The 13,677-nt window shown below is 27.6% G+C and overlaps 1 protein-coding gene and 1 pseudogene across 1 annotated transcript; one reads left to right on the top strand and one right to left on the bottom strand.

Moving 5' to 3' along the window:
- Positions 1–3,743: 3,743 nt before the first annotated feature.
- On the bottom strand, positions 3,744–5,845 carry LOC100795493 (NAC domain-containing protein 83-like; annotated as a pseudogene).
- A 4,015-nt stretch (positions 5,846–9,860) lies between these two features.
- Positions 9,861–13,416, top strand: LOC100791637 (mitochondrial import inner membrane translocase subunit TIM8). The gene is made up of 2 exons (XM_003523115.5): positions 9,861–10,022; positions 13,081–13,416. Exons 1-2 carry the CDS (start codon positions 9,975–9,977, stop codon positions 13,267–13,269), a joined length of 237 nt encoding a protein of 78 aa, XP_003523163.1. The 5' UTR covers positions 9,861–9,974; the 3' UTR covers positions 13,270–13,416.
- The last annotated feature ends 261 nt before the right edge of the window (positions 13,417–13,677 follow it).

Here is a 13,677-nt window from a genome sequence, read left to right as displayed (position 1 = left end):
TTTCTATCAGACTAAACCCAATACCTTTTAAGGAGGATTAATTTCACACCAAAATGATTTTTGTGGAACGACATTTATAATATTCATGATAAAAATATGGAAGTTTTATAATCATTTGGGGGTAAAATAATACTATTTTTCAAAATTACCATTATTTTCCCTCAATAGGTATTTATTTTTGTTTTTCTTAGAAGTCTCAATAGGTACTGAATCTAAGAAAAATAATATTATTTTTTTTATCATTTCCCTCAATTATTATCACATTTTGAATAATCTGAATTGCATTTTGATTAATTATCTATATAACAATAAGAGGAGATTAAGTTACTCCACGAATAAAGTAGTTATTCCTTTTAATAAATTTTTGAATATATATTAAATTTCAAAAAACCTTATGCATTAATTTTTATATTATCTCAATAATCATTTACATCAATTTTTAAATATATTGAACATTTATAATTAAATAATTTTATAGTTGACATTTATTTATATATTTAAAATATATTATATGAAATTTATTTAATAAAGTTTCAAAAGTTATAAAAAATTCTAAATTTAATTTATTTAATAATAGTTTTTAATTTAATGGTCTAAATTATTAAAATTTAATTTTGAATAGATTATTAATATATTTAATAATATACTATTCAGGTGGTGCGTGTATTTTGATTATTTTACCTTTCGTTTTGGTCAAATGAGATGAGATCATCCATCCTAATTAACAAAGTTAGGAATTTAATGTATAAAGATACTTTTTTTACTTTAGATTGACCTTAAATAGACAATCTAAAAGCCTAATACTTATTTTTATTTGTAAATTTATTATGCGGTGATAGATTAATGAAAAATTAAAATTTTGTTGTTGAATTTGTAAAAAGTACAATAAATTAGTTTTATTATTAATTTTTTTCATTAACTCAAACGGTGTACCTTGGTGATGATGTAGTATCTGATTGTTATTATGTGTCATCTATGTGAATATCATGTGTCAAAAAGTTAACTTTTTTATTTGGTCTCTAAACTTAAGAATTTTCTATCATCTTAGTCTTTAAATTTAATCACTTAATGATATTTTGGTCCTTGAACTTAACTATATATATAGTCACTTTGATCCCTTAAAGCATTTTTGAATTTTAGTTAAGTGTCACTCTATACATAAATTGTTATCATAATGGTAATAAATGACATTTCTTTATAGTAATAATAATTATTTATAATGATAAAATTGAATGAAAATTAATTGTCAAAGTATGGAAGTCAACAATATTATATTTTATATTTTAAATCACTATATCAAGTAAAAATTATAACAAATAATATTATAACAACGAAAAACAACAATATAACTAAATTAAAAATAAATAAACATATGAAAATTAAATTAATTTTTCATAAGAATCAAATTAAAAATGTTTATTATGTAGGGAGTAATTGGTCCAAATTTGGTTGAGTTTTGTCTACTTTTTAATCCAATACAATTAAACTTAATTGGGATGGAACATATTGAGTTTATGTTTTTTATTTTGTCAACCCAATCCAACTCTAATTAGACTAGATTAGGTTGATTATCATGTTCGATCATTAAAAAAATGTTACCTCTTTAAGTCTTAAAAAATTAAAAAATTCCTCAAACTCAATAAATAGTAAGGATATTTTTTTTGACATAATAGTAAGGATATTTTAAAAATCATCATTCATAAAATATTGTATTATTTATATGATAAACAGAAAAATAAATAAATAAATGCTCACATAATTGTTCATATAAAACAATGTTATTACCTTAAAATAAACAGAAAAAGATAAATTTTAAAACAATGTATTACATTGAGAAAGAAGTATTCTTAGTTTAGGATTTCTATATTAATAATTTTATTGTATGTGGGTTGGTTGAATTAGGTCTTGGTTGGGTTCAAAATTCTAAACTCGTCACTCAACCCAATTTTATTTGAATTCATTAAACTAAAATCAATCTAATCTAATGATCCAATCCAACTCACAAGAATCTAATTGAGTTGTATTAGATTGGACGAGTTCATGAATTAGGTTTGATTCAGATACACCCTTAGTATTATGTAAATATGTAAATACTTACAAATACTTTATTTTTAAAATACAGTATATTTATTTAATTAAGGAGAAAATTAAAACGCAAAGAGATACAAAACGAATCATTTTATTAGACCAAAATTTAAGATGAAATTAAATATTTTTGTTTTTCACCTTATTTATTGTATTTTCTTTTATTTTGTATACTCTAACATGACTAGTATAATGGACGAATTATATTTCACACTCAATTTTGTAGGTTGTGTATATTGTATACTACAACATAACATATGACAACTATCTTTTTCATTGAGAATATAATGGATAAAGTATATTTTATGCTCAATTTTATAGGTAATATATTTTTAACTAATAATGTGTTATGTCCTTTAATATTATGTCAATAAACAATGATGTGAAAACTACAAAAGAATATATAAGAAAATGGTTCTAACATTTTTATTTTTCATGTCTTTTTATATTCTATTGTTATAATGAGTCAAGTTTTTTTAACTATCTTTTTGTCATAAATATCATTTCATAAAATTAATTAATTAGTTAATCTAATATTTTATACATATTAATAGCATATAAGATAAATAACTTAATTTGGGCATAATATCTAGTTTGGAACCTTACATAATCTTATTAGTAATGTCCTAGATTTAACACTTACTATTGTGATATAATCACTCATAAATTAATTTTATATTTATAGCATAATTTAAATGGGGATTGGAAAAATAATAGAAGTGAAAGAATATGGTATTGTCTATACTAATAATTTCATGTAACATGATACTTAATTAAAAATTTAAAAATGCTTTTAGGGACCAAATTGACAAAACTTGTTAACTTTAAGACCAAAATATCACTAGGTGGTTAAATTCAGATTAAAATAACATCAAGTCGTTAAGTTCAGAGACCAAATTAAAAATCCATTTTTTGACACATGACAAGTCACATAAATGATACGTGATAATTGTCAGCTGCCACATTATTATTGAAGTGTCATGTTGGCATAATCGTTTGAGTTAATGGAAAAAACTAATTGTATGTTTAATTTATCACACTTTTAACAAATCTAGAGATAATTTTAATTTTTCATCTTTCAATAACGATTAACATTTAACAAATTCAAAGACAAAAATAAATATTTATCCCAATATAAAAATATTGATGAAGTAATAAAAATTAAAAAAATAATTATATAATAACATATAAAATAATTTTATATTAACTTTCAATCCTAAACAATTACTAATTTTTATACTAACTAGCTTAAAGTTATATTAACAATAATTTATAATTAATTAATATTAATGGAATAAATTTATTTTATATTATCAGTGTATAACTATTAAATTTGATCATAAAAAAATATACATGTGCAAATGTAATTTTTTTTAATGCAAGTGCATTTTTTAAACATTAATTGTACATTGCAAATTTCCATAATTGGTTTGAGCGCCTTATATATGTTAGATCATGCCCATTTAAGAAACTCTCTTTCGATCCTGTGACCAGCTTATCCAAACATATCACATGGTAATTCCTCCCCCAAACTAACCTTTTTGGGATAAGAAAATAATCAACACTGAATATTAAATAACCGACCATCTATAACACGTTGTTATAATAACAGCCATATATAGTGCAATATATAGAAATTATATACGAGACACGACTTGAAAAATAAAAAATTAAAGGAGAAAAATTACTAGAAAAACATGAAATCCTGCTGGTTCCTTGCATGATAGGGATCGAGCATGATCAGCGTGAATTGCATATGATTCATTTTCCTTAAAATTGGAAACAAATATGCAGGGTAGAAGGAAGATATCAGTTACTTAATTAATTAACACATTAATTGCACTTAAAAATCAGCAAAAATCAGCATAGCCGCTTGTTTCTTCGTGGTTAGGTGAAGAAGCCTCTACAACGTTATTGGAACTTGAACAAGATGAGGATGTAGAAGAATATTGTATAGGAGCCGGAGGAGCTGAATTGTGAACACTCAAAAAATCAAAGAATCTTGGCTGAGCCACCTCAACATTATTCATCACTGCATTATTGTTCTTCCTGGGAGCAGTAGTGTTGTTATCACTTTCTATATTTCTTTTCTTCATGAATATGCGACACAGAATCCATTCCCCTATCTCGTTTGCATAGTTCTGCCAACCCAAAAGCATTTGACAAATAAATATTATTTGTCATTTATATGCGTGATATATATATATATATATATATATATATATATATATATATATATATATATATATATATATATATATACAATATTGCTGGGATTTTTTTTTATAATAATATAAGTTTTCACAGAAGCTCAAATTAAGAATTAATGATTGAAATTTTCCTGGGATGAATTGGAAGCAATAGTTTCTAAGCTGACGAGTCGATATTCATGCATGACCCAATCAGTTCGAGACCCATTTGGAGATTTTCCTTCATAAAATACTAGAGTTTTTCTTAGCCCTGCAAAACCAATATTACTTACTGATGATGAAATTATTTTGTCTGATCCTGTTGCCTTTCAGTAGCCAGAGTTAGTTGTTCGGTTCATGCGATTGCCGTTTCGATACTTGGCTTCCTTGGAGCTGAAAAAGTACCTCTCTTGCACATCACAATTTCCTAAATAAATACACACACAAAACTAGAACAGTCAAGTTATAATGGCATGCAGTAGACTACTATAAGAGCTCAGCATATTGTAAGCACACATTTTCGTTTATTAGGGCATGTTAATGATTGATTACTTTTCTGTTTCGTTTTGTTTGGCTCTATTTGTATTTTTTTTAGCTAGCTTAAGATTGAAGTTGCACCGGTCTCTTACGTGTGTATATATAAATTAAGGTTTAAATATATTTTTCATATATATAATACATATATTTTTTAGTTTATTATTCAATATATATATATATATATATATATATATTTATTTTACTATATGATATTTTTAAATTTTTATTTCTGTTATCTGTGGTTAGTAAGTCCATTAAATAATGAGACGTGTCAGTCTTCTTAGATTATTACATTATTATTTAAAAAATATTAGAAACAAAATTTTAAAAATATCATGTAGTAAAATAAAAAAAATATTTTTTAGGAATAAACTGAAAAAAATAATATATTAAAAATATATTCTAAAACCACACGTGATTGGTCAATAAATGGTTAAATACTTTGATACCATATCACGAGCCAGCTATATATATATTCTAAAACCTTACACATTAAGTAAAAGAAATATGAATGATTTTGTGTTACACCTTTAAAATCTTCTTCATATTCTTGTGTTTGGGAAGTTACAGCTATATATTATAATTAACAATTAATGAATTCTTCTAGGAAAAAATAGGCACAAAAAGAAATTTTGTTTGGGAAGTTACAGCTAACTTTGGTACCTGGCAAATCCCAAGGATCATATTTGCTGACATTAATCTCAGGAATGATTGAAGCAGGCAACTGGCACGAGAAAATCTGTCATTTCAAATACTGAAACACAAGCTCTTCATCTGTTGGCTGGAAACGAAAACCTGGAGGCAATCCACTCACTCCATTTTCAATAAAATTTATCCTTTCCATTTGCTTATATCAATCCTTCTTCAATTCTCTTCAACTCAAAGTGAGGCTGATGAGAGGCACATGAATGCGTACGTATTATATAGGCTATGGCACGGAATGAGAAAGCAAAACTGGTTGAGGGAAGAAGCGAGAACAAACATGTAAAGGCGACAATACTTATCAGCGTTAATTAGCTTCAAAGAGCTTTTTCTTTGTCTTTCTATATGCCTAACCTTTTGTATTGTAATAAAGTGATTATCCATCTGCCATAGTTGAGTTTATTTCGAGTTTAAATATGAGTAGCAATTTTTTTCTCATTAAATTTTAATATAACTATACTTTTAAGACTGGAACTCAAAATCGTTAAATAGAACAACTCTCGACCAACTTATTTTGAGTTAATATTTATTTTCTATTTTAATTAGTGTTATTGCCTCCTTAGGTAGCACTGTATATAGGGCTTTGATATTAAGTGTTTTTCAATAGAGGGATAATGGTGCCATGTTGGTAATTTCTTTTCTCTGTCTCTAAAAGAAAAAAAAAGAAGATCATTCACATATTATAAAAATGTTAACAAAATGCAGGTGAAAATTGTAACAAACTATCTCTCATGGTCGATCTGTTTATACGACCATTCACATATCTAATTAATATATATATATATATATATATATATATATATATATATATATATATATATATATATATTATTCGTATATAATTTTTGTGAAAAAGAATTATATTTGATGAAAAATATTTTAAGATTTTAATCTCTAACAGTACAACTATCAAATAGTAAAAAATCTTAAATCATTTTGTTTGATGATTATCCGATAGTAAAAAACCTTAAACTTTTAATAAGAATTTTTATTAAGAGATTAAAATATTAACCATAACAATTAAAATATGAGATGATTATTTTTGTAATTTTGTTGATTTATGATTTGAATTTGGACGAATAATATTATGTTTATTTGTTTTTAATATTATGTTGTATGTTGTTATGTTTGAATTATTTAAGAATGGCTTTTTTTTTTATCATAAATATAGTAATTGTTTTGATTAATTTTTTTATTGATATATTATTATTAACTTTATATATAAGTAAAGTGTGAATCATGTAAGTACGAATATATAGATATTCATTAAGTATAAAAATTAAAATTATTATTCCAATAGATATAAGGTCTGAATTATTTTCATATATAAATATGAAAAAAAATACTATACAATCGTACCTATACCCTATCCGTTATCATCCTTACTGCTTTTTTTATATGAAAGTCTTGCATGTAGGACAAAGGTTAGGACTTAGGCCAACTTTATAGTTATTCTATTACCGGCTACTAATTAATCTATGAATTAGTACAAATTAAAGTTGTCATGGGTTATAGTTGCGAATGGATTCTTTCAAGTGACATTATTATTATACGAGATCCTAACAGTTGTGAATGGAGTAATAAATTATTAGTTAAATTATAATTTTAGTTTCTTTTTTGTTTTTTATTCGTAATTTCAGTCACACTATTCTTTTTCCTGCAGTTTTATTCTCCTGTATTAAAATGTTCTTAATTTTGATTCAGTAGTCAATTGTATATATTTTGTTTGTTTTATTTTGGTTAAATTAAAATTCTAGACCTAACATATTTATTTAAGATATTATAAAAAAATAATTTAATTAATTAAAATATAAAAAAAATAAATAAGGATCTGCAAAATTAGATTGAACAAAAATGTAAATTTTGTAAAATAAAAAAAAAGAACCAAAATTGTAGAACAAGAATTAGAGGGACCATAATTCTATTAATATAATATGTAGGAATATTCACGGGTTGTCTTGCGGGTTGGATTGAATCAAGTTTGTGTAATTTTATTGATAAATCCAAACCAAATCATGTCATCTTAAAGAATATTAATTGATGATATGTATTAAAATCAAACATAAAAATCTTTCATGCAGTAAAATAAAATTTAAGTAATAAAATCAAAATAGACTGTATATATTATAAATATAAAAAATATTTAAACCATTTAAAATCATTGAAACCAAAATAAAATTTAACTGAAATTTCATTAACCAAAAAGACAATTTCGCCCCCTTTTTTTATAAACCCATTCAATTTTTTCACCTTAGGGATGCCTTCCTGTTACACTTTGCTTGTATTTTTTTTTATTTAGTTTATACAATTTAAAATAAGCATTGTACCGGGGTTAGTGGAGCTCTTATGTGATATTGACAACATGCCCAAGAATTCGTGTAGAACTGACTCAGCTTTTTTCTTATTTTTCCTTGACATGTGGGGCTACAAAGCTTCATAACCAATAACTAATTACCTTTGATTTGCCTTTTTTTTTTAATAAAAAACAATCGAAATTTACTAGGTTTAAAGTTATCTACCTGGGTTTGATATTTAAATAAACTAGGCTTTCTCTCCTTATTCTTTAATTTTTATATACGAATTTCAATATATTATTGGTGGATAAATGACTCAGCCACTCACACTTTAATTTATGTCTCCTGCAGGTGTTTCTAAAGAAGAGTCCTTTTTTGAATTTCCTTTGTAATAGTAGTTTTCTTCACCGCGATTTAGTTTAATTAATTTGAATAAATGTATAGTCTTAATTTGTTGATTGTAAACTTTTTGGAGAAATCAAAATTTGGATGAACAAAGAATGGAAAATCAAATTGCCCAAGCTTTCAGAAAAGAAAGCAAAACCACAACCGGCATATATAGTCAACTTAGATAGAAAGGTTCTTTCCTGTAACAAGAACAGAAAAGATTATTGACACTGTTTTTTTTTTTTTTTTGTTTAGCAAAAATTTGGTACTTTACTTCACTAAGAAGATGTTGCTGACTTGTACTTGCTTTTGAATAGTTAACTTTTTCCCTCCAATTAATAATCATGTGTTGCATGATCTCCTCCAACCAATACAACAGAAAAGGCAAGTGATGCTTAACGCATAAGAAACTTCGTCATTCTGGTAATTGATAATTTGATATCGCAAACAAATAGTTGATATATATCATTACAACTTTTGATGAGTTATGATTTTTGATGAGTTATGATGATTGCCTGATTGTTTACGATATCAAATAAGGAAAAAAAAATCCAAATATATATCATTTCAACGTTTGATTATATGCTTTATAGGCAATGTATGTACCTATTAATTAGTCTTTATTCAACTCATTGTTTAATAAATAAATCAAAGAAAAGGGTTTCGTTATGGCGTAATAGTGTATCAATATATCTCAATGCAATAGAAACCTAAGGTAGGACTGCAAAGTTTCGTTATGAAAAATGATTATCAGTTAGGTTTGCATTCATTAACATAGTAGTATTTATTTAACAAGAAAATCTATATTATCAAGTAATATACAAATTGTGAAGAATTTAGCTTCTCTAAACCAAGGAAGAATAAAGTAAAATATTTTAGTTGTTGACGTCAATATTTTAACACATTAACGATATGTTATGCATGTATAATAATATTCAATGTAAATTTTCTTATTACAATTGAGATTATTTAATTTACTTTTAATCCAACGTGCTTATGTAAGGGTTATTTAATATATTTTTCAAAAAAATTTCATATAAAAATTCAATTTAAATTAATGATGATACAAGTTACTCTTTTGAATTGTAATAAAATTAATTGTGATGTAAATTAATATCTTAATTTCATATAATAATTAATTTGATTAATTTTATAAATATTAAATTCTATATAATTATTTCAATTTTAATTAAAAAAGATAATCTATATGATACTAAATACTATTAAAAAAGATAAATTTTTTCTTAATTAATTTAGTTTTAATTTTTTTAAAAAATTTATAATACCATAAAAAATACACATCAAAAACATGATTTTGCTGTGTATTTTGTCAACAAAATGATATTTTTGTTGTGTAATTTTTTTAAGTTTTACTGTGATTTTATTGTGTATTTTGTGAATGAAATTAGGAAGGGGTGAAAAGGGTATGGTGGTGTAAATAGCAAAAGCAGGGTGAGAATTACAATCCCTTGTTTTAATTGTTTGTTCCAAGACTAGCCTCTGTTTATGTTCCTCTTGGACCCAGAGAAGGGTGTATCTCTTGAGTGTTGGCATTGGTGGGCTAATTCTAATACGTTATTTGAATTGGGCCTTGAAAATTATGACGCAGCGTAATGGGCCCTTCTTGATTGGTTTCTTTTTTCTGCCATTTCGGCAGTGTTTAAGGTTCTAGAAAAGGTTTCGGACCAAAGCATAGAGGTTTTAGGTTTTTATAGCGCCAGTTCTTTTCACTTGTGGCATTAGGGTTTTTGTGACGTTTGGTTGAAGACTTTCTCTCTCCATGGATCTTTCAGACCTTAATTCCGCTGAAATGCAGAAGTTCTACTCTGTAAGTTTAATTTCTTCTCTTCTGACTTTTGTTAATAAAAAATAGTGGTGGTTGATTCGTTTCGGTGTAGCCTATCTTTATATGAATTTCCAAATTCCAAAATCTCTGTTTCGGTTCCATTTTACACATCTTCGAACCTCTTGTTAGTGTATTGTGTTTTACGCTGCATATTTCTATGAAAACGTGTATTTCTTTACTGATTTCAGTAAATAACACTGTTTTCTTCATTGACATCAGTGTATGCTTATGCTTGTTTTCTGACTTTAACTTTGGATTTGAGTGGTCATCGTTGTTAGTTATAAATTACATGAAATTTGATTATGTTTATTATAGCTACAAAATTCATATGAATTGTCATCCAAATTGCAAAATGAACAAACATTCTTATATAGATTAGTGGAGGCACCTATTAGTTAGGTAATAGGTGATGAAGTTATGACAGTGCTATTTAATCATCCGTTAGTTTTCAGAATTTAAGAAAGTTAAGATGATTAGCTGTTTCAGCCTTGGCGATTTTTTTTCTTGACTGTGGCTTTTGGGAGTTATGCTTGACTATAATTTCAGTTGGTTAAATCCTCGCTTTACCTAAAATCGGATTCTACTTAGAGTTTGAAGAAATCGGAAGATAGATGGAAAATTTTGCATTTATAAGCTACACCTTTCATCTTCTTGTGTTGTGTTTAGTGGTGACAAATGAATCCATTTATCCATTATCCATCCACAATAAATTCATCCAATTCATCCATTTAATTTTATGGATGGTTAATGATTCATCCGTTATTTTTCAAAATCCAACGGATCTTTTAATCAATACTTAATGGATTAAAATTGATCCAAATTAATAATAAAATAATTTGTGGATAATATTCGACCAACGTCGACTAGGATTTTTTTCGGTCGTAGTTGACTGGGACAATTTTTTGGCAGACATTGGCCTAAATTTTTTGGCCGATAATGTTTTTTGCTTGATATTGGTCAAGATTATTTTTCAGCTGACTTTGATTGAGGTTATTTTTCGATAGACATTGGCTGATGATGTTTTTCAATTGACGTCAACTGATGCTATTTTTCAGACGATGTTAGCTATGGTTTTTTTGGTCGACTTTGGGTAAGACTATTTTTTGGCTGACTTTGGCTGCTGATGTTTTTTCAGCCAACGTTGGTCGATGCTATCGTTCGGGCGATGTTGGTTAGGTTTTTTTGGCTGATTTTGGTCTATGTTATTTTTTGGCCGATGTCGTCCAGAGTTTTTTTTGTCGACTTTGGCTGATGATGTTTTTTAGTCGACGTCAACCAATGCTATTTTTTAGACGATGTCTGCTAGGATATTATTTAGCCAACTTTGTTTGGGACTATTTTTTGGCCTATGTCGTCCAAAGTTTTTTGGCTAACATCAATTAATGATGTTTTTCAATTGACATCAATCGATGCTATTTTTCGGAAGATGCCGCCTAGGATTCTTTCGATCTTCTTTGGTCAGGGATATTTTTTAGTTGACGTCTTCTAGAGCTTTTTTGGGCCAATGTCGGTTGATGAATTTTTCGATCGACATTGGTCGAGGCTATTTTTGGATGATGCCAGCTAGGGTTTTATTTCGGTAGATGTCTTGCGAGGCCATTTTTTGGCCGACGTTGACTAGGGTTTTTGGTAGACATGGATCATGGTTATTTTTTTGCTGACATTGGTTAGGGTTTTTGGTTGACATCGATCATGTCTATTTTTTGTTGTCATCAACTAGGTTTTTTTTTTGTTGATGTCGGTTAAGGCTTTTTAATGGCTGACATCAACCAATGTTTTTTTTATCAACGTTAGTTGGAGTTATTTTTTGGTTGAAGTTGACTAAAAAATATCACTGACTGACATCGTCCAAAAAAACCCTATGTCGACCATAAAATTGTCTCATCTGACAATCAATCAAATAAACCCTAGTTGATGTTAGTAAAAAAATAGCCTTGGTCAATCCCGACCAAAAAAATCCTAGTCAATATCAACCAAAAAATGTTGTGTGCCAAAAATCATCATCAGTCGATGTGGGTAAAAAAGTAGCCTCAGTGGATGTCGACCGCAAAAACCCAGTTGATGCCAGCAAAAAATAATCCCGACCAATGCCGGAAAAAAAAAACCTAGTCGACATCGGCCAAAAACATAGCCTTGGTCTGATGTCGGCCTAAAAATAGCCTTAGCTGACGTCAATAAGAAAATCTTAGTCGATGCCAGCAAAACCAAGTCCTGGCTAATGTCAGCAATAAAACCTAGCTGATGTCGGCCAAAAAATAGTTTTGGCTGTTGTCGACCATAAAACCCTAACTAATGTCCGCCCAAAAACATTAACGACCAACATTAACCAGAAAAACCTAGCCGACCATGACCAAAAAAATATTTATGGCTGACACCAGTGGAAAAATAGCACAAGTCGACATCGGCAAAAAAACTTAGTTGATGTCAAACAAAAAAACATCGATCAACGTTAAATGAAAAATAGTCCCGACCGATGTTGACAAAAAATTAATCTCGATCGAGGTTAGCCAAAACAATTAAGTTTTAAATTTTTATTAAAAATAATTAAGTTTAAATTTTATATTCGTAGATGGATTGAATGGATTTTTTTTATTAAATGGATCAAATTGGATCGGATCCATGAAATATTTTTTAATGGATTATTTTAATCCAATCCATTAGGATATGAATTATTAGGATTTATCCTATCCCTCCATTTACCACCCCTAGTTCTGCTCTGTGTTTAATTTTTATTTTCGCTATTGTTGTATGTATACCTTACAATAATGAAAGTTTTAAACAAATCTGATTTAGTACTTCTATCCTTCCTTCGTTTTTGTGAGGATCATGATGCTTAAGTTTCATTAGTTGGCCACAGTCAGTTTATTATTATTATTATTGTTATTGCTTGGAGGATTATAATGGTACTCCTGTACGTACCACTTATTAGTAGGCAATCCCTTCTCTTAGTTTTTTTTTTCTCCTGCTTTCAGTATAAACAAATTTTTTTCCCTGCACCCCATTGAAGTATAATGCCCTTAATTATGCATCCAAATTGCAGGAAGAACAGCAAAGAGCCATGGTTAATGAAATGGTGGCAAAGCTAACGAGTGAATGCTGGGATAAATGCATCACGGGTACACCTGGGAATAAATTCAGTTCCAGTGAATCTAATTGTCTTTCAAACTGTGCTCACCGTTACTTGGAAATGAGCATGCTTATCATGAAAAGGTTTCAGAGTATGCAATGAAGATCGAGGGATATCAACGCGCTTTGTCAGTTAACAAATGTAATATTGAATTTCTCTTTTGCATGATCATTCATATTGGAATCTTATTATTTGGCAGCTTTTTTTTCTTTGGATTAATATATATTTGTTGAGACTGTTGGGTCAAAATATTTAGTTTGCTTTTTGGCGTTCCTGAAATTTAGAGACAAATAATGCTGTGCCTATGGTTATGGCGGATAACGTATAGCTTATGTGACTGAAATCTATAGCTTTTTGCAATTTCAAATTGTCAGTCAAGCAAGCAAAAACAAATAATTTATACTACATGCATATACTTTTAAATTATAGAAAGTTTATATCATGATGAAATTTAAATTAGAAAATCTTGTTAGGCTTCTACAGTAGTTTTGTTGCTTCACAGATAAATGA

Source organism: Glycine max, chromosome 4 (assembly GCF_000004515.6).
Source record: "Glycine max cultivar Williams 82 chromosome 4, Glycine_max_v4.0, whole genome shotgun sequence".
Classification (NCBI taxonomy): Eukaryota; Viridiplantae; Streptophyta; class Magnoliopsida; order Fabales; family Fabaceae; genus Glycine; species Glycine max.
The sequence above is the reverse complement of the archived record's forward strand: the minus strand, read 5'-3'. Positions and strand labels throughout refer to the sequence as shown.

Excerpts from the sequence above, each read along its gene's own strand:
- LOC100791637 (XM_003523115.5), top strand. The coding sequence starts at position 9,975 with ATGGATCTTTCAGACCTTAATTCCGCTGAAATGCAGAAGTTCTACTCT. Across the intron at positions 10,023-13,080 it reads AAATGCAGAAGTTCTACTCT|GAAGAACAGCAAAGAGCCAT; the intron begins GTAAGTTTAATT and ends TCCAAATTGCAG.